The 20752-nt window shown below is 41.9% G+C and overlaps 1 protein-coding gene across 4 annotated transcripts in view; it reads right to left on the reverse strand.

Annotated features, from left to right (window-relative positions):
- The window catches only part of TLE1 (TLE family member 1, transcriptional corepressor), an 89524-nt gene that overhangs the window by 60165 nt on the left and 8607 nt on the right, over positions 1 to 20752 (reverse strand). For 3 of the 4 annotated variants that reach the window (XM_075931753.1, XM_075931754.1, XM_075931755.1), the window contains 2 exons: positions 4540 to 4602; positions 3523 to 3627 (listed from right to left, as the gene is read on the reverse strand). In XM_075931753.1, the coding sequence (XP_075787868.1) occupies positions 3523 to 3627; positions 4540 to 4602 (168 nt within the window). The remainder of the gene's footprint in view (positions 1 to 3522; positions 3628 to 4539; positions 4603 to 20752) is intronic. The other variant, XM_075931752.1, reaches the window with a different exon arrangement.

A 20752-nucleotide genomic window follows, 5' to 3' on the forward strand; every position in this document is an offset into this window, starting at 1 on the left:
TTTCCTATCAAAACCTTACATTTAAATATCTACCAAATCTACTACTTCTTACTTTAGTGGAAAATAGCAGCACAATGAACACTGACTGGTGTAATTAAAAACATAGAAGACATGTACAATATCAGATATTTCCACCCAATAGCTAAAGTTGGAAAACACACACACACACACACACCCCCACCCCACACACACCTTAGCTCAACTAAACTAATACATGTAGTGGCTTGACATGAGTACTTGGACAATCTCAGTTAATACTCATTTCAGTAACCATTTGGAAGAGGCTAAGGATAAGTGTGTGCACGAACAAGTATCTCAACTCACCTTCCATGATTTAAAGAAATTAATACTATTGATATAGTATTAGATATTACATCCAAATCATTTTATTTTTAACCATTAAAGTTTATGAATGCAACAACACACCCATTATTCCTCCAATCTAAATTAGTGTATTTATACAGGTTGAACATCTTTAGTCTGGCACTCCCTGGCCCAGCAACCTCTGAGGTCCAGTATGATTTTAATTAGCTAGATGCCTAAATTTCTTCTAAGGGCCCAGTAAGCGGAAGTGTTAGTAATGCTGCTAGACCAGTGGTTTTCAAAGTACAGGTCCAAACACTTGAGTCACCAAATATCAAGCGCTGGGTCACCTAGCTGTAGGGCATATATGGCCTGAGCAGTTCCACGATCCGGCCCATGTGCCACTTCCAGGATGAGAGTCCCTGCGGTTCAGAAGAGTATGTCTGTAACCCTCCCCTAAGCCCAGTCACTGCTGAGCCACATCTCTTCCCATCCCTGCTTCACACTCTCCCCCCATTGCACCCCTTCCCTCAATCTGCCTATCTCCGAGGAAGGGACCTCGGGGATTATCAGGAGGCATGGCACAGAGTGGCACAGTGCTAGCAGATGTAAGCTTCTCTAGCCCAGCTGTGCTGGAGGGGGCAGAGAAGCACAGAAGGCCTGACTAAATTTGGAAACAATTATTTTAAGTCATTATACCATGTCAGGGAATCAAAATTTGTTTCAAAAAAAGCAAGTCAGTGCTCAGACAAATGCCAAGAACGCAGTTTTTACCTAGTCACGGACAACACCTAAGTGAATATCTGCTAAGAAAATGCATAACTTCCCTCCCATCCTCAACATCTACAGTACAGAAATATCTTTAGTACTATGATGCTGTAAGCTACTTGATTGTACCTTATACTGCTGGAGAATGCTTCAGCCTATTTGCATTTTAAAGAAGTCTTTCATGATCTTTCACACTCATAATAGCTGTCTAAACCGTTAAATTACTATTTCTTTTCTTAGCCTGAAAGACACTGCAGTTTAAGAGCATGGCCCCTCTATTGTTCTTTACACTAAGTTGGGTCCCTGAACAATACTGACAGCTGCTATCAAACTGGGCTGCGTTTACTTTCAGCGCAGCTGCTGCTTGTAGGAACAGCCAGCCTCCTGATGCCTCCTCCCCTCTGGGGAGACAGGTTGACACACTGCATGTTCAATGAAGGAGAGCAAAGGTCCACTGAATTGTCAACCCAATTTTATGCTACTCTGATTTTCCAGGATGCACACAATTCCTTTCAAACAAAATCAAGCATATGTCAGAGCATGAAACTTATTGTGCAGCATAGGATAATTATTGATCACCTAAAACTGTAAAAGATCACTTTGACATGCATCTGATTTCTGGCATGCATAAAACAGAGCTCTACATTGAAAATTAAAATAGTTTGTGCTAACTACGTGTTTATACCCTCATTCACAACATCTGAATTTGACATCATTGGTGAGTACTCTCTTAACACACATGAATATACTTCAACTGAAGGATTATTGGCAGTTTAAAAATGTCTGGGAGTTCCATTGATAAGATTAATACCTCTTCCTACCTCAAAAAAATATTGCCTAGAAAAAGTCTTAATTGTGTGTTGTGGTTGTAGAACTAGCAGCAGAGAGCTGAACACCCTGTGGTACAAGTTTTGTTATACAGGAAGTCTCCATAATCAGGACAATCCCTTGGTCCAATGACAGATGTTTTAATGAAAAAGTTTAGTCCAATATGAAAGGACTTTTTGTTCAGGATCTGCCCTCAGCAGACCCCTTTTAAAACAGAAAAACCCCCATAGCTCTATTAATCTTTGCAAACCAAATATTATACATGCAAACATACTGTATGAATATTTGATTTGATCATCAAAATAAGGCAATTCATTACACAAGCAAAGCATAGAGAAGACTACAGATAAATGCAGATTTAACTTTTATTAAACATGATTAGTGAATTAACTCAGTAACAGTCAAAATTTGAAAATAAGGGGAAAACATGGCTCAGATTTGAAGGAGGTATGTTTATGCAAAACATCTTGAATAAAATTTAAGCTGAAAATCCATTGAACCTCCCCATTTGAGGGAGGAAAAAGCTATTAAAAGGAAATGAAGGTCACCCTCCCATTTTTTTCACCTAATTGACTGCCAATAGCTTACCACAGGCAAACCGACTGCAGCTCTGCAATTGAGAAACTGATGAAAGGAGAGTTTTCAAGCTGAGGCTCATTCTTTTAATCCTCCCTCGCTCTTATTTTTCCCCCACCCCCTATCTCCAGTTGGGATGTAATTTTAAGCACAGATGGATTAACTGGTTCCATTGTCTGTAGACGTCATTGGACTATGGCACTGTTAATCCGTACAGCAGCATGTCTAATTATCATTACAAAGTGTCTGAGGGAACTATAAAGACCAGCAGGGCATCTTCTCACAAGCAATTAACATAAATTGATAAATGAGTAATTTGAATCTGCTCAAGGCGCTCACATATGAATAAAATCAGAAAGGATGGCGTCTTGTTTCGGCTACTTCTTTCACTTAGTCTGGAAGGGCAGAAAACATGATAAATATTCCATGCTTAGTGGTGGGGGAAATGAACTCATGCCATGGAAGGAATGCATGGTTCACAGAGTTCATTAATGCTAAACAAATGACTTGTGATTGACAGCCAGTCACAAGTAAGTAGTATTAACTTATTTCAGCATAGTTAGCAGCACAAACTTGGTGAAAGGCTATTAGAACATTATGTCAGACAATTAATACTACTTCAAAAGCAAGAGACGTTTCTTTTCATTAGCCTACTACTTCAAAATTCATGAAAGATTCTGAAGAAAGGAAAAGGAAAAAGACTGAATAGTCGTACAGGTTTCAAAAACTCAAATGTCACAAAAGCAAGAGGCAAAACAAAGGTAACTTAAATCAAGTAGTATACAATACCCATGATCAATCAATAAATAAATCTTTCCCAAGCTGATCTTTCTTGCAGCAAAGGTTTTGTATAATATATAGTAGCAGGAAATTAAAAAGACATTGTTACACAAGAAACTGCTGTTAATTCTACCCCCTCTAAAATTTGAGTGAGCCAAGTTGAAGTTTGAGCAACAATAGCAGGTATCAAAACAATTAAATCTGAAAAAAATTATATCTATTTTAAATCTACCAAAGCAATAAGAAATGAAAGGTGGTTATACACACTGTAGGAGGTAGACCTGGAAGGCCACGTACCCCGATGATGGCATTTAGTTCAGCCATGGTCACTTGTTTGGCACGTTCTACTGCTTGGGCCACTTGCTGCTGATGCTGTTTTTAAGAGGAAAATGAGTTGATGTGTTAAGCATTTAAACAACGATACCAGGTCTCTTCTTCTACCTCAAAGTAAATTAAAACTGAGACCAGAAACGTTTACAGTATACACACAGTTTATGTATAGAAATCTGCCCAGTAAGACAGAATCCCAGGTTGACTATTATAAGTCATATTGTGCCAGTTTAAGTTACAGGGCTTGTTTTATAACTTATTATTTAAGAGTAAGGCAAAAGTCATAAACAAACAACTTAAATGGTTTCCAAATGAGATGAGAAAGTGCTGACAACTTTAAACTAGTGTCTGTTTTATAAGTCATTTATAAGATCTGCATTCAATATAATGAACATAGTAACTAAAAGACAAGGCAGTTACCTACATTTAACTTAACAAGAACTACAAATAATAGTCTTTGCAAACTATGCAGTATTTGAAAATCTAATCCAAAGCAGGTTCCAAAACTGAATAGAAGTACTCTAATATGCTACAGCTGTAGTCATGCAACATTTTTATACCTTTAAAATGACATTTGAGCTACCAACTGCATGTTACCTACCCAAAAATAATAAGTATTTTAGTATTGAAGGCCAACATTCTTATTTACACTGAATTTAACACTACTAAGCAGCAGTTAATTTAGTATTCTCATTAAAAATGAAAACAAAGTGTTTTATAGTAATTTTACATTTTTTCCTGAAGAGAATTAATTTGAGGTTTGAGATACTGTCACCAGTTCTTTAGTTTAAACTCAGATGTTCAACCAAATTAGCAGGGGGGTTGCACACTTCAGCTCTAAACAGATGTTCCTCACACTTGTGCATTGTGATAAAATTAACATCTTAAAACTAGCTAATTTGCAAACAGAAAAGCAACATAATTGCACTTTAACAGCTGAACAGTTTTACTTACTTCCTGAGACAAAAATGGGATGACTTGTGCACAAATCGTATTTAATCTCTTGGCGATTTCTGTCTATTTAAAAAAAAAGTAAATATTTTGATTAAAACATGTAGGAGGTATGTTATGTATCAGCTACTAAGAGGATCATATATTAAGTACAAGCATGGTAAAAATGTATAAAGATGTTTAGTGAAAGTATAAACGGTTACTATACAAGCCCAATCAGGCCATTGACCTAGTTCATTACCATAGGACAGCTGCTGTGTCTCAAGTACTTAATCTCTATATACATAGAAGCAAAAATCTGATCTTTATAAGTACCTCATTAACAAATAAAGTGTTTGTTCAAATCCAACACAAGGCAAAGCCTTTCAAAAGACAGATTTATTATTTAACAAGCTGCACAGAACAGTGTTCCACAAAATGGTGCTGAAGTGAAGATTCCTTCATGATATTCTTTTTTAATTAGGTGCTGTAAGTTTAGATAGGGATGTAAAAACTGTTTATAAAGATAACTCTGTAACCGCTGAAAGTCTTAGTGGTTACACATGCTTAGCTTTATACCCAAATTCTGCCCCCAACTGTCACTGACAATCATCTTTTTACTTACCAGACATGCATTTACACCTCACCACACATCTGCCAGTTATATAATAAGTGTCCTCTGAGAAATTTAAACTCAAAAGGTTATGGGGGAGATTTTCAAAAGGCACAAAGGCCAATTAAGTGCCCAACTGCCATTAAAGGTAATGGGAGCTGGATGTCCCCTGGGAGGGGGGAAGGAAAGTGGGGGTGAACCCTCTCTCAAAGGGTATGTCTACACTATAGAGTTGGGGTTTTTTTGGTTTTTTTTTTTTTTTTTTTTTTTTTTTTTTTTTTTTAAGAAAAACAGCCATTTTTCCAAAAAAAGTCAGTTATGTCCACATTGCAATCTCCTTCTGAAAGAAAATTGAAAGAGGAGAAGAGTTTTTCAGACATTGGTAATCCTATGAGGAAGAAGACTTTTTTCGAAAGAGCTCTTTCGGAAAAAGGCGTGTGTGGACGGGGAAGAGGGAGTTTTCGAAAGAGGAGGAAAGAAGAAAAAGCACAGGTGGCCTAGTGGCCACTCCAGCCATAGTAATCACAGCTGAAATGCAAGTTTCTCTTCCAGAAAAGCTTCTTCTGAAAGAAGCCTGCAATATAGATATAGCCTAAGTGACCTGTCCAATGTCAAGGCAGCAAGTCAGTAATGTCAGTAACCAGGATCAGAAGTCGTCTAATCCCCTGACTCTAAGGACTGTACCTAATGTATTATGAGTGGGGGTGAAGAGGACTCAGAAATCACCAATCCCTACATCTTTAAAGTAATAGCCAGGGTTAATAGATGATATCTGCGTTGACAGCAAGGATTTCTTGTCAATTTACCTGAAGTGAAATTCCAATATTATGATGAACATAGGAACTCACAGATCTCAGCTGCAGCTTACAACTGAAAATGCTGCTGTGAAGTCAGCCACTGAATCTCCTCAGCAGCACCCTAATGATCTAGGCACAGATTTTCTACCCCATTCTGCTTCCTTCGTGCCACCCAGGAAGACAAGAGAAGCAGAAACCACCTGCCAGTTCCCCGCTGGTGTTCCCCAGCTGCAGGTTAGGCCCCAGCAGATGCAAAACTGACAGCTGCTCCCTCCCTCAGCCCTTGGCAGAGAGGCTGGAGAAGGGGAATGAACCAAGGTTAAAATACTAGCAAACTATTGCCAGTTGATGCAACTGAAAGTAGTCCCAGGTACCGTATTTTCCGGCGTATAGGGCGACTGGGCGTATAAGACGACCCCCTATCTTTTTAATTAAAAGATAGGGTTTCATCTTATACCCCAGCGCCCCTCCGCCTCCTTTGCTCCCGGTGTCCCTGGTCTGCTGGAGATGGTCCCCAGCAGACCAGAGGCACCGGGAGAAAAGCCGCCAGGAGCGCCTGGGCCCCCCCCCCCCCCGCCGGAGCCCCTCCGCGGCTTTGAAAGCCTCGGGGGAAGCCGGCGGGGGGGCATACCAGGCGCGCATAGGCTCCCCCCCCCCCCCCGCCGGAGCCCCTCCGCGGCTTTGAAAGCCTCGGGGGAAGCCGGCGGGGGAGCATCCCAGGCGCGCATGGGCTGCCCGCCCGCCGGAGCCCCTCCGCGGCTTTGAAAGCCTCGGGGGAAGCCGGCGGCGGGGCATCCCAGGCGCGCATGGGCTGCCCCCCCTCCGGAGCCCCGTGGAGGGGCTCCAGAGGGGGGGCAGCCCATGCGCGCCTGGGATGCCCCGCCGCCGGTTTCCCCCGAGGCTTTCAAAGCCGCGGAGGGGCTCCGGCGGGCGGGCAGCCCATGCGCGCCTGGGATGCCCCCCCCCGCCGGCTTCCCCCGAGGCTTTCAAAGCCGCGGAGGGGCTCCGGCGACGGGGCATCCAGCGCGCGCCTGGGATGCCCCGCCGCCGGCTTCCCCCGAGGCTTTCAAAGCCGCGGAGGGGCTCTGGCGGTGGGGCATCCAGCGTACAAGACGACCCCCGATTTTGGGGGGATGTTTTTTAACTTCAGAGGTCGTCTTGTACGCCGGAATATACGGTAATGTTCCCTTTAATCTCTTACATCCATGTGCAATGTTCACTTTTTTTCCATCTACAGGCAGTCCCCGAGTTACGCGGATCCGACTTATGTCGGATCCGCAGTTACGAACGGGGCACTTCCTCTCCCTGGTCTCGAGCAGACCAGGGAGAGGAAGCAAAGCGGCGGCGGAACGCGCGGCCAGCTGACAGCCCAGACGCGTCTGGGCTGTCAGCTGGCCGCGCGCTCCGCTCTGCTCCCCCCCCCCCCTGCAGACCAGGGGGAGGGGGAGCAGAGCAGAGCGGAGCAGAGCAGAGCGGCGGAACGCGCAGCCAGCTGACAGCCCAGACGCTTCTGGGCTGTCAGCTGGCCGCGCGTTCTGCCGCTCTGCTCTGCTCCGCTCTGCTCTGCTCCCCCTCCCCCTGGTCTGCAGACCAGGGGGAGGGGGAGCAGAGCGGAGCACGCGGCCAGCTGACAGCCCAGACGCGTCTGGGCTGTCAGCTGGCCGCGCGTTCCGCCGCTCTGCTGTGCTCCGCTCTGCTCCCCCTCCCCCTGATCTGCAGGGTGGGGGGGGGGAGCAGAGCGGAGCACGAGGCCAGCTGACAGCCCAGATGCGTCTAGGCTGTCAGCTGGCCGCACGTTCTGCCGCTCTGCTCTGCTCCGCTCTGCTCCCCCTCCCCCTGGTCTGCAAACCATGGGGAGGGGGGGAAGCAGAGCGGAGCAAAGCCGCGGAGCCCGAGGGCAGCAGGATAGCCACGGCGCGTCTGGGCTGTCCCGCTGCCCACGTGTTCCGCCGCTTTGCTCTCCGTCCCCCTGGTCTGCAGACCAGGGGGACGGGGAGCAAAGCAGAGCAAAGCCACGGAGCCCGAGGGCAGCAGGATAGCCACGGCGCGTCTGGGCTGTCCCGCTGCCCCCGTGCTCCGCGGCTTTGCTCCGGATGCCTGTGGTACAGCAGCTGGGGCGCTGCCTGTTGGTCCCGTAGCGCCGCTCTGGGTGCCACTGGACCAACCCAGCAGCACCCCAGCTGCTCTGCCCCAGGTGTCCCCTAGTCAGCAACTGCTGAAAATGACCAGTGGCTGACTACAGGAAGCCCCTACCCCGGGCTTCCTGGAATCAGCCGCTGATCAGTTTCAGCAGCAGCTGACTTGGGGATGCCTGGGGTTCTTAAGTTGAATCTGTATGTAAGTCAGAACTGGCGTCCAGATTCAGCCACTGTTGAAACTGATCAGTTTCAGCAGCGGCTGAATCTGGACGCCAGTTCCGACTTACATACAGATTCAACTTAAGAACAAACCTACAGTCCCTATCTTGTACGTAACCCGGGGACTGCCTGTACATGCGGAATAATTTTATGTGCACTGTACATGAGCAAATGTGTATCACCAGTAGAAACAAAACACATAGCTGTTGGTACTCTGCTAATCAGCTGCGTGGCATCTGAATCTCTCCTCAGTGAGCACACAAGTACACAACTTACAAGGAATACTGGTCTCAGGACCCTTTAGCCTGCATCAGAACTGAAGCAGAGAATCAAGGACCAGCAGCCAATTACTTGATAGCTGTTCCACTGAAAACTAGCAAAACCAAAAATATTCCCCTTAGTGTGAATTGGGAGCAGGGCATATAGGATGGCAGAAGGAGGGAAGGGAAGGCAATTTTGTTTCCTCTGAGGAAGTGATGGTTGCTTCTCACCTTTTCTTCTCATTCCAGAAGATGACAATTGCCCAGCAAGGTTCCCCCCCCCCCCCCCTTCTTTTAAAAAAGGCTGGCATGAGGGAGTAGCAATAGAATCTGCTCCCAGAACTAAGAATATACACAAAACTAACTGGGGCCTTTAGTGCTAAATTAAACAAAATGAATAGTAACAGTAACATGGGAATGCTTGTATGTGTTTTTAAAACTGTCAAATTGCTACAATCTATAGCTAGCCAGTTTGTGCATTTCTCCCAAGTTTCATATATGCAACTAACAAACTTACATTGTTAGCAAAATTCACTCTTTGCAGAATGTTCCTGACATCCTAGCCCCTCCTAAGCTGACGAGCTGCCAGCAATTAGGAGCCAATAGACTGCTGTGTAATGGGCTTGCATCCCCATGAGAAAGTGGTGGTAATATATAGTTCCTGATCGACCGAATGATCTAATTAAAATGAGGTCACGAGTCCTTCATTTTCAGGATGGGAGGAGATGAACGCTAGTTTCAGGTGGAAAGCAGTATTGGTTAGAAGAGCCTAAGTCAGCGATAGGCAACCTAGGCTAGTGAGTGGGCCACATGACTGGCTGTGCTTCATCTCAATGATCTGCAAGGCTGATGTAACCAAAATGATAGGGTATTTTTGCCACCTGCACTTGCCTACTTAGACTTTGGGGGATGTGCCAACTGAACCATAGCAGAGGTATGATCAGATACAGAGGGAGCACACAGCTTTTAGAGTCAGTGTCATGTGCAATGAGCAGAGCTCGACAAATCACTCAATCTATTCGCCTGTGGCAAGTAGATTTCAGCCAGTCGCCCCATTCACCGGCAGTGCGCGCATGCGTAATGCGGGTCTTGCGCATGCGCAGTGCAGGGCTGGTGAGTAGGTTTCGCTGCCATTTGTCAAGCCCTGGCAATGAACATGCACATTCCTTCACGTGCCCTTGCTTTCTGTGCATGTCACTTTAGTAATACTGGTGCACTGACAGAAACCAACTGAATCTGGCAATCCTGTGCCTGAGCAACGGTAAACAAAACATCTTGCAGGCTGCACATAGAATCCTGAGGAGTCACATGTGGCCCTCAGACTGCAGGTTGCCCACCACAGGCATCAGCGAATGTTCTCTGGTTTGTAATCCTTCACTGTAACAGAGGAGAGCTTTTCACTTGTGGGGCATCAGTCAAGTGTTTTCTAAAGCAAGCTGTCTAAAATATTTGGTGTTTCATGCAAGTCTCATACTTAGATGTGTGCCTCTCTTCAGGTAGCTCTCTTCCTCCCTTCCCGAGCTTGAGTGCCGCAAATGAGCAAATTTGTGGCACTCTGGAAGCTTTCAGGGGGTGGGAAAGGAGTTGTGTGTAGGGCCTAGCTTCTCCCCTTCCTCCCCCATGAGTACTCCAACCTGACAGCATGCCTCTTCCCTCCGAGTACCTCCCTCCCCAAGTTCCCTCATGGTCAGTACTAGCCACTCTGCTGCTGCTGGAGAGGAGCCTTGCAGCCAGCAGCAGCGGAGGGGCCAGCACTGACCTCCCCTAGACCAACCAATTCCCTTGTTCAGGACTGGTCAGATCCAGAGGGTGCCAGTCCAAGGAGAGAGAGCCTGTAGCGGTCTATGAAATTTAACATACTGATGGAATCTTCAGATTTCTTTTCCCCAAGAAGCTATTAAATGAGTCAGACAAACGTGTAGCTCTTGATACAGGGGAAAGATCTGACCTTAGATCACTGAAGTGTTTCTAGTATTTCTCAGGTATATAACAATTAGTTTGTGTTTAATCTGTATTTTTGGAAGTTTTTAAACATTGAGCTAGGTAAATATCTTAATCAGATAAGTCATAAATATCTCTGGTTACATGGGGAAAAAAATACATGAAAAATCAATTTTAAAAAGTTAAAAAATGCACTGCCTCCACTCTTTCCCTCAACTCTAAGGGCATGTCTGTCTAATTTACATCTCACTTTCGAAAGAGGGATGTAAATTAGACCGATTGAAATTGAAATGAAGCTGGGATTTGAATTTCCCACGCTTCACTTGTATAATGGTGGTCGTGCATTTTTGAAAATGGGTATTTCAGAAGTGAAATCACTGTCTAGATGCGGTTATTTTTAAAAAAAAACCTTTTTCAAAAGATCCCTACTCCTCATTTTGGAGTCACTCCCTCCTCCGAAAGAACTGCATCTAGACAGCGGTTTCACTTTCGAAATACCCAATTTTGAAAGAACGCACAGCCTCCATTATGCAAATGAAGTGTGGGAAATTCAAATACTGCTTCATTTGCAATTTCGATCTCTCTAATTTACATCTTTTGAAAGAGGAATGTAGTCTAGGCAGTCTAAGGTCTTGTCTACACTGCCACTGTACATCGCTGTAACTTTCTTACTCAGAGGTATGAAAAAACACCCCCACACACTCCAAGCACAGCAAGTTACAGCACTGTAAAGTGCCAGTATAAACAAGCTCCCACTACATAGTGATGCTATGACAATATTGCCACATGCATAGACAAAGCCTTATACTTGATAAATGTCACCTTTTGCTGTATTTTAAGAAGTTAGTTGGGAGTGGTTTCTGGTAGGGATATTAAATTTAGATCAATCAAATAGTTGACGGAAATCCCATCAACTCTTTGATTAGTTAATCTATAAGGGTGCCTCCACCTTTGAACTGTAGCAAGAGCCTTCAGAGGCTCTTGCTACAGTTCAAAAGCAGAAGCCCTGCAGGAGCAGCCGAGGACTCCCCACTGGCCCTGCGCTCCTGAGCTGTTGAAATGTACAAAGCCCTGGCAGGTCTCTTCTACATTTCAAAAGGAAGCCCCGCACTCCTTGCAGGGCCTTGGCTTTTGAAATGTACAAGAGCCCTTTTGGGGCTCTTGTACATTTCAAAAGGCAGAATTGCAGCAGAAGCCTTCACAAGGGGAGACTGCTTCAACATCCTTTCCTGCTATGCCTCTACCTTCCCTACCCCCAGCGGAAATAGCTTTTAAGCCAGCACCAGCTCCCCACCCCCCCACTCCACTGCCTCTCTGATAGAAGCAGCAAGGGGGGGGGGGGGAGCAACTAGTCATATCACTAGTTGTGTCTCTGATAAGCTTATGCTCATCGGAGAGTTGACCAGTCACTTACAGTCCTAGTTCCTCTGAACCCACTCTGTGTTACTGAAGCCCCTAGCTACCATGATTTATAAGCCTTCTGCAAGCCCATTTCTGGTCTTTTGGGTTCCTCTGCCGTTCCATCAACTCCTCTGGACATGCCCCAACTTTAGGGAAATACTGCCTTATGCAAATCAGATATTTCATCAAAATTCATGGAAATTGTTTGAGATCAGGAAAGTAAAGGATGAATACTTAATCCAGCTATATACTCATGCACAATGCATCTCTCCTTTGCTGCCTGTTGCATCATGAAAAAAATTGACTCCATAACTATACTCCATATTTGAAATTTTCAAACAGTGATAAATCAAAACAGATTTTCACCAGAATATTCCAAGCTTCAAAATATTTCTAAGTAGGAAAAAATAAGCACCACCCATCATAGCTCTCACCATCTTCTCAACTCAACAATTAAAAATAAACCTTGTACCTTCAGGAACAGGTGTGGCTTGCAAACTTTAAACTTAACATTTGACTATGATTAAACCATGTAACACATATAGTACTGATGTGCAGAATGACTACTCATCTAGCTACAGCATTAGCAAAATTCCTACAATACCTATAGGCTGTGTCTACATTGGCAAGATTTTGTGCAGTAACAACCGCTTTTGCGCAAAATCTTGCCACCTGTCTACACTGGCCACGAGTACTTGCACAAGAACACTGACGTTCTAATGTATAAAATCAGTGCTTCTTGCGCAAATACTCTTACACTCCCACTCAGGGATAAGCCCTCTTGCGCAAGAGGCCAGTGTAGACAGGCAACGTTAATTTTTTGCACACGAAAGCCCGATGGCTAAAACGGCCATCGGAGTTTTCTTGCGCAAGAGAGTGTCTACACCGGCACGGATACTTTTGCGCAAAAGCACGTCTCTTGCACAAAGGCACATGCCAGTGTAGACGCTCTCTTGCACAAATACTTGAACACAAACTCGTGTTAGAAGTATTTGCGCAAAAATCTTGCCAACATAGACGTAGCCATAGACAATACCAAAATATTTAACAGTTTTACATGTTTTTCTTCCTTGACAACGTTATTGTACCAATAAACTTCTACTTAGACTGGTGTACCTAATTAACAATTGTTACATCTAACTTTAGGAATCTTTTAAAAATCCATAAAGTTAGAAATTTCAAGCTCACTGACATCGTTCAAGCAGCCAAAGACAGTACTCAAGTATCCACCTAAATCCATTGTCATCTATTAAAGTATTTATTTATTTAATATCCAAACAACTTCAGCATACTCTCTCAAACACTGGAAGCAAGACTAGTGACCACAAGATACTTAACTTTGTCCCTGCACCTCTGAAGTCTGCCTTTCCAATGAGGTTCCAAAAAAAAAAAAAAAAAAAAAAAAAAAAAAAAGTTCCCATAAACTTAGGCTGCCTAGAAATATACAGTAATGAGTAGGTATGTCAGCAGTTATCCAGTTAACGGGATCACCAGTTCACCAGCAGCCTGGCTTTGCTCAGCAGCCCCCTGCCCATGGGATCCCATTTAAGCAGTTAACCAGTGAAACATAACATTTAACAGGTTAACTGATTAGATGGGATTTTACATCCCTAGTAATGAGTTCTAGATCTCCACCTCTGCCACATTGCCTCATCAAGAATATTAGTTGCTCATTTAGCAATCCAAGAAGGAACACAATGCATGTATCCTATGTTCCTATACAATTGCCAATTGTGAAAACTTCAAATACAGATCCAGAGAGAGTATTACAGCCATTTAAATCCATGACTGCAAGATCAAACTTCCATCACAAAAGCCAAATCTGAAATTCTTTAAAGGGGTATAAATAAATAGTTTAGTTAATCATGACTTAAGTCACCAATTTTGAAGCTTATAAAGATATTTATGATTAGTCATCTGGCATCTGCACTTGGGCAGTCTCCAATCTGATGCAGCTATATTCAGATTGATTTAACTGTCCCACATAAGCCTGAAAATCAGCAATGAGGAGTTTAAAAAAAAAAAGTCATGCAGAAAGCTGCTTGTGCGTAGACATGAACACTAATTGCTCGTGCTCTCTTTGGCTCACTGGCAGAGCAGACTGCAGATGCATGTGAAAGCTCTTGTATACGTATGGCAGCTCTTAGCAGAATATTTCAAGTACCCTTAATTGTTTATGTTCTTAATGCAGAGCCTCTTGAACACATTCATTTTTAATAGCAGGCTTGAGTGTGGGGCCTACCCAAGAATGACAAAGCAACTCTATTCATTGGTTCTTCCTGTTGCAAAGATGGTCTTTTGATTTATTTGCAAATGACAAGCTTGTCAGGCCCCTGATTCAAGTGCTGCCCTCCTTTTTGAAGCATCATTAAAATTAACATGAAGGAATTCAGCTGCATTTTGCAAAGCGAAGCAGAGCCTGCAATGTTGTCTTCATGTAATTTTTTGCGCCTTGGTTCCTTCTAATTAAGGACAAATATTTTGACCTAATTGTTGCTAAGCATAAGTGTTTGTATTTTAATGCTTCATTTTGCTATAGTTTTTTCTTGTCATAAGTGACCCAAAGAAACCACACAAGAGCAGTGACATGTATTGCTAAATAAGATTATCAGGGACCTTCCAAGCACTTACAAAAGCAATGTGCATACCAATACAACAGTGTTTATTTATTCCATGTTGCAAGAGGATGATTAATACTATTAAATTTTTTTACAAAATGTCTGATCCAGATGATTTGATTTTGCATTCTAAAATACAACCTTCAAATGTGATTGTACATGCATCATATACAAACCCACGGTGAAACCAAACATTTCTTTAGCAAGTTGCTAGTTTTTGCTTTGGAAGTGCAATGCAATCTGAAAAGACACCACCATAAGGGCTACATAAGGGAAATGCTTTAAAAAGTTCTCACTATTACTACCACTAGTTCATCTATACTAGTAAAGTTGGAAGGAAGTCCTAGCACAGAGGGCACACCAGGCATTGACACAGTGTTACACCTTTCCTCCAAACAGGGAAAGTCTATGTAAGGCACATGACCTTTTCACACTAGAGCAGTGTTTCTCAAAGTGGTCTGAAAAACCACTGTGACAAACCTGCTAACTGGCCTTTCTGCTGTGTTTATTTACCCACTCCCTTTTACAGGGATTGCTAGATTAAACCCACTTCAGAGTAGTTACACTAAAATGCCATATATTAGAGGACAAAAGATAAGAAGCATGTGACATGCAGGTATACAAGCGATAATAAACTCTTTAAAAAAAAGCTGGTCCTATTGTATCTAGTAGGGATGTGAAAGGTTAACCAGTAACCATCACCCTGTTAACAGGTGGGGGCTAGAGCAGCTCCTACCTGCTGTGGCCAGGTGGCCTCTCCACTTCAACAGGGACTGCTCCAATCACCAAGAGGCAAAGTCTACTCTGGCCACCACGTGCATTACCCCTTTAATCAGTTAACCAATTAAACAAGATTTTATATACCTAGTATCTAGTCTTGTGTCAGTTAGGCCAAAACTAGTTAGTTACCAAAACACAAAGGTTACATTTAGAAGTGGCCTTAAACAATGAAGTGACCTTATCCAAATTCATCCTGTTTATACAAGGCATTCTAGAGTTTGAAAAGTTGGAACAAGTATCTTAAAAAAAACGAAAAACAAAACACACTACACCCACACACACCAGAACAAAAAATTAGACTGCCAAAGTTTACAACAAAATTAAATTTAATTTCTAAGTTTTTGGCCTTCGTTCGAACTTCCCCACATGCAAGGCCCATCACAGCACTGAACTTCTGGATCAAGGAAGTACTGCCAGCCATTTATACTGTGTAACACAGTAACCCACCAGAGAATTAAGGTCAATGTTGCACTTCTGGTCATTACTGAATCATTTGAGATGATCTGTGCTGAGGATGAGATGAAAATCGAAGGATATGAGAATGATTCAAATGGCTCGACCTCAGACCAATTGTCATCTCCATCTGTCTAACAGATATGTGGATAAAAGCTCTGTTTATGGGACTCACTTGGCTATTTTAAATCCATGCTGCAAGCTAGGAATCAGGATATTTTTCATTCTTAATGCAACATTTAACTTTCACACACAATTATGTTTCAAATTTTATTCTTCATCAGTTGAAGTTTAGAGCTATGTATTTTCTCATTCCTGCAGCATTGCTGAAAACACAACGCAGTACAGAAGTGAAACTTAGCTTTTCGAAACACTGACATCCTCCAAAACTAAGATGTGGTTGTAACTAACAAGTCTGCCCCACCACCACACATAAAGAGGCACTTCCAAACTTCTTAAATTCCAGTGTGCCTGCTTAAAAAACTGTTTCATGAAGTCATGAACATTTCTAAAAAGTTAATTGCAAATTTTTAAAAAAATATAACAAAAAATATTAAAAAGCCTCAAATAATTTAAGTCCAGTCTAACATTCTATGAACTCTCTGTTAATGAGCATTATTGAATCCAACATTGAATATCAAGATAAGCATATATTATTATAGGTTGAACCTCTCTAGTCTGGCCCACTCTAGTCTGGCAACATCCATGGTCCAACATGATTTTCGCTAGTTGTATGTCCACTTACCATGGATGAGGCCAACTTTCCAAGTAGTCCCATGAAGTTTGTTTGCAACCACCTGACCTGGCTCTCAGTGTTCTGTACTGTTATTTAGCTCTATTTGATCCTTAAATATCTTCTAAGGGCCAGTAAGCAGTGAATATCTTGGTAACACTGCTAGACAACATTGACCTCCCGTGGTTCGGCAAATTCTCTGGTTCAGCACCAGTCAGGTCTCGAGCGTGCTGGACTAGAGAGGTTCAACCCATTCTAACCCTTTATTTAAAACTAACATACTATAGTCCCTTCTTTTGGCAATAGCTACATAAAGAAAAAAAAATGAGAACAACATGCCATTTAAAAGTTGAGGCCCCCATAGTATATCAATGTCAAACAACAGCGTGTCAAGCTAAGATTCAATTCAGGTAAGTGCCACTGCCAAATTTTCTTGTTCCCAGACGTGCTTTAAGATTATTTTATTGCTTAAAATTTAATTTGTTCCAACTCACGTCTCCATGACAACGTTGGCTAACCCTGCAAATCATTTGGGTAATTGGATATCTTATCTTTCTATTGCTCTCAAATCGAATGATTCTGCTAGAATTGTAACAGCCAATCAAATTTACAGGTCTCCTGAGTAATAGACTCAGGAAAGTAGCCACATTCATCTCCTCTTTACAGCCATATTAACCAGTATATGACAAACTGTAGAACTTGGCTTTTAAACTATATTTTAAAATTATAAACACTGTCATTACTAATATTCTCACCAACAGGAGAGGTGAAGACTTTTACTCAAAGGAAAACTATCTAATAAGCAGCAATGAGTACAATTCCTATATTTTGGGCAAAAGCCAACAGTTTAACATGACAGTAAAAGCAGTTCTCCTTCAGCCCCATGTTTGTAGTCACTTTAAATCACAAGGTAAGGCAGCCAGACAGGCCAAAAAAAAACATAAAACAAACAAAAAAAAAAACAAAAAAAAAAAAACACGGAAGGGGACATCCTCACATTTCTTTTAATGTTTCTCCACTGAAAAATTAGGGTGTATGTAGCTTGTCTGGGAAATAAAAATATCAAAATCCCTACTAGAATCTCAAAGCATACTATATAAGCTTCATAATGCAGAAATTTACATTTTTTATTCCCAATCCTAGGCTACATTCTTTGAAACCTCTCAGATGACAGAAAGGTCAAAATATTCCAACATAATATATATTGTATGAGGCACGAATCAACTTTCATCATCAGATGTGAGTTTGGACTTCATTCAACAATAAAGTACAGTCACTAGATACATTTCACTGTTCCAACTCCAATTTTCTCTAAGAGTGAGCTGCTGTACAGCAGCTATTGACCAAGCACTGTAAACAACAGTCCATCCTACTTTCAGCTCTAAATGCTGTTGAACCAAGGCCAACTGGCAGGAATGAGGAACACTTCAGCATTTTGACAACAACCTTTCACACATCTTTAGTAGGTCAGGCCTCTTTTTAAATTACTCTTAACAGAAGGATGCTTTATCACATCATCCTTCTAATCCAAACTTTCAGCATGTCCCATTTCACCAATTCTGATTTACCACTCAGCACTTATGCACATTCACAGAGGCCTTTCAGTTCCACCATTTTGTTTCAATATCTAGCCTCAAGTATACATTAAAGTTGTTTGAGGCCTCATAACTACATAAACGTAAAACTAAGCTCATCTCTGGTCAATAGTTTCCCACCTAATTCTCTTCCTGAGGTCCCCAAGTCCATCTAGTTGTCACTATCCTCTTTTAGGAACAGGAACATCTCCAAAACCACCCAACTTAAAAGCATGAAGAACTTCAGCCACATAAGTAATTTCCCAAGAACAAAATGGATATAGTATCTCCTTCAGCTAGATATTGGTGCTACAGGTAAAACCTCTATCTTCTATGCAGCATTAGATTCATATGGATGCTAGGCCATTAAGACCTTTCCTAAGTTTACAGGAGCACAAAGAATAGAAAACTGGCCTTTAATTCCTAACTGCCTTCACCCACCTATTAATCTTATTACTATTTTAATTCTCACCCATTTTTACACTGATTGTAGCCAGTTCTAAACATCCTGTCACCTTTAGTAACTCTTTTGTGTCTACCCTACATTTACCTGGACTCTTAGTCTTGGTATAATCTTGGCCCTTTATACCAATACAAATTGTCATATCTAAACACACGCACCAATGGGCAAGAACCTCCTCTGAAACTTGTGTCATATAGTGCTTTCCTAGATCTGGAAGTAGTAATTAAAAAAAAAAAAGAGAGAAGCATAGCACAGCCCAGGGAGGCCCCAAAGTTTTTCAGGTTAATGAATTATCTAGGTGTAATATTCACTTTTTATAGTACCTTGAACTATAGATTTTGGGTCTTGATCAAAGAGCTTTGGATGACACCAAAATCCAAATAAATATTAGAATGTTGATTCAACATGGACTTTTGAGGAATAATTCGGACACAAAGTCACCAGACTTGAGGATTAAGAGAAGGAGCTGCTTGGAAAAATTCACACTCACACCACAGAAACTGGCAAGTCAGACCCCTAATACATCACAGTATAAAAATAATGCAAAGTATTTATTTAAAGGTATGTACACGGATTCAGATGTGTAAATGTATAAAAGCTTCGTAACAACAATATATTACCAAATGGTGATGCAAATTAGATGACCTATTTTTTTAAAAATAAAGATTTTAGGGCATTGTCACAAGAAAGAAGTTAATGTTTACATGCTAATCAACTTTCTTTAATGAGCGTTAAACCGAAAGATTTAACATGAATTTTGAAGCTATTAAATTCCTTTGAGCATGCTTCTACACTGACACCAGTAAGGCATGCATGTGAATGTTTTTTACTACTGCAGACATGACTCCATGAGCAAAAGTCAAAGTACTTCAAACAATGTACCACACTGAGAATACCCAAAATCTTCCATATTCTATTTTAAAGAACTATCCAAGCTAACTCATTTCCATCACATATTTTAACTAAAAACACAAATCTGAAACCCTGAACTGCATCTACTTACAAGGGCAGAGTAAAATGAATAGGCAGACTTAAGCAGATTGTGTAAAATCCTTCAGTTATGGATGCCCTTTCCTTATCTTGACCTCACAATAGCTTCACACACACACCTCATGTGCTTAATACCTGATCAAGATGCAGCTAAACAAACAGAGCCATTCCATTCCCCTTCTTCTAAAACTGAAAGCTACCTTTTTGTTTTCACTCACTAATCCACAGAAGCCTTTCAAATGGTACAAATAGAGGCAGCAGCATTTTGTTCTCTAAATCAATTTTCTCCTCAGCCATCAACTAGATGTTCCAGCACAGAGAAAGAACAGTCCTTCCCTTCTAATTCAAAAATCCATACTGCCATTGCCCTTGCAAACTGCTAAACAAGCAGTATCGGCAATTCACTTGTGTTCTGTAATATATTTACTGAAAATCCCAATGGCTTGCCTCCTAATGCAGTTTTCTATTGTGTCTGTTCTTGTCAATACACTGACTGGTCACCTTACTTGTAAGTTACTTTGAGCGACTGTTTATCCAAGATATCAGAAAGCTGCAAGAGGAACAAAAGACACCATTGGGAAGAAACTCAGTTTGCTGCCCAATATCTTTAGCAGCTTAAATACTACTTTGCCAAAGATGTTTTGTTTTTAAAACACTCACCCAGAAAAGTACAGGGCACATTCCGACCTGTAATATACCTATCCTTCATAAGAATTTTTACAATTTTACAATTTAGTTGTTAGCACCAGCTTATTTAAGTTTGCAAGAATAATGACTAAGCCAAGTACAAAAAAACCTGTAATTAGATGTACATGGGTCAGTGAAGGCTTGCTGCATTTTCTTGAAGTTTGCTTACGTGTTTCTTAAAAGTTTCTATTACTAATGGATAGATAGTTGAAAACTACCAAAATGTTGTCCAAATCCATTTTTCTCCACAATTGTCAACTATAAAAATTAAAGTTACAGTACACTTAGGATTGAAAACCAACTTCTGAAAGTGACAACAACTTGAAAACAAAACTATTTTGAAGTTTCTTCTGCTTCCAGATACACTGCTGGTAAGAAAGACGAGCCCCATGGAGAGCTAGAGTTTTCATGAAAAGCTTGCCACCACCAGCCATAGTCTTGACTCTGGTCATCTGAAGTAGGCTGTGCCCACGAAAGCTCATGATACCATCTACATGTTTTGTTAGTATAAAGTGCTACCAGACCATTTGTCGTTTAAGTTTATCCTGTACAGGGGGTAGCCCAGTTAGT

This window comes from Pelodiscus sinensis, chromosome 6 (assembly GCF_049634645.1).
Source record: "Pelodiscus sinensis isolate JC-2024 chromosome 6, ASM4963464v1, whole genome shotgun sequence".
In the NCBI taxonomy this organism is placed as follows: Eukaryota; Metazoa; Chordata; order Testudines; family Trionychidae; genus Pelodiscus; species Pelodiscus sinensis.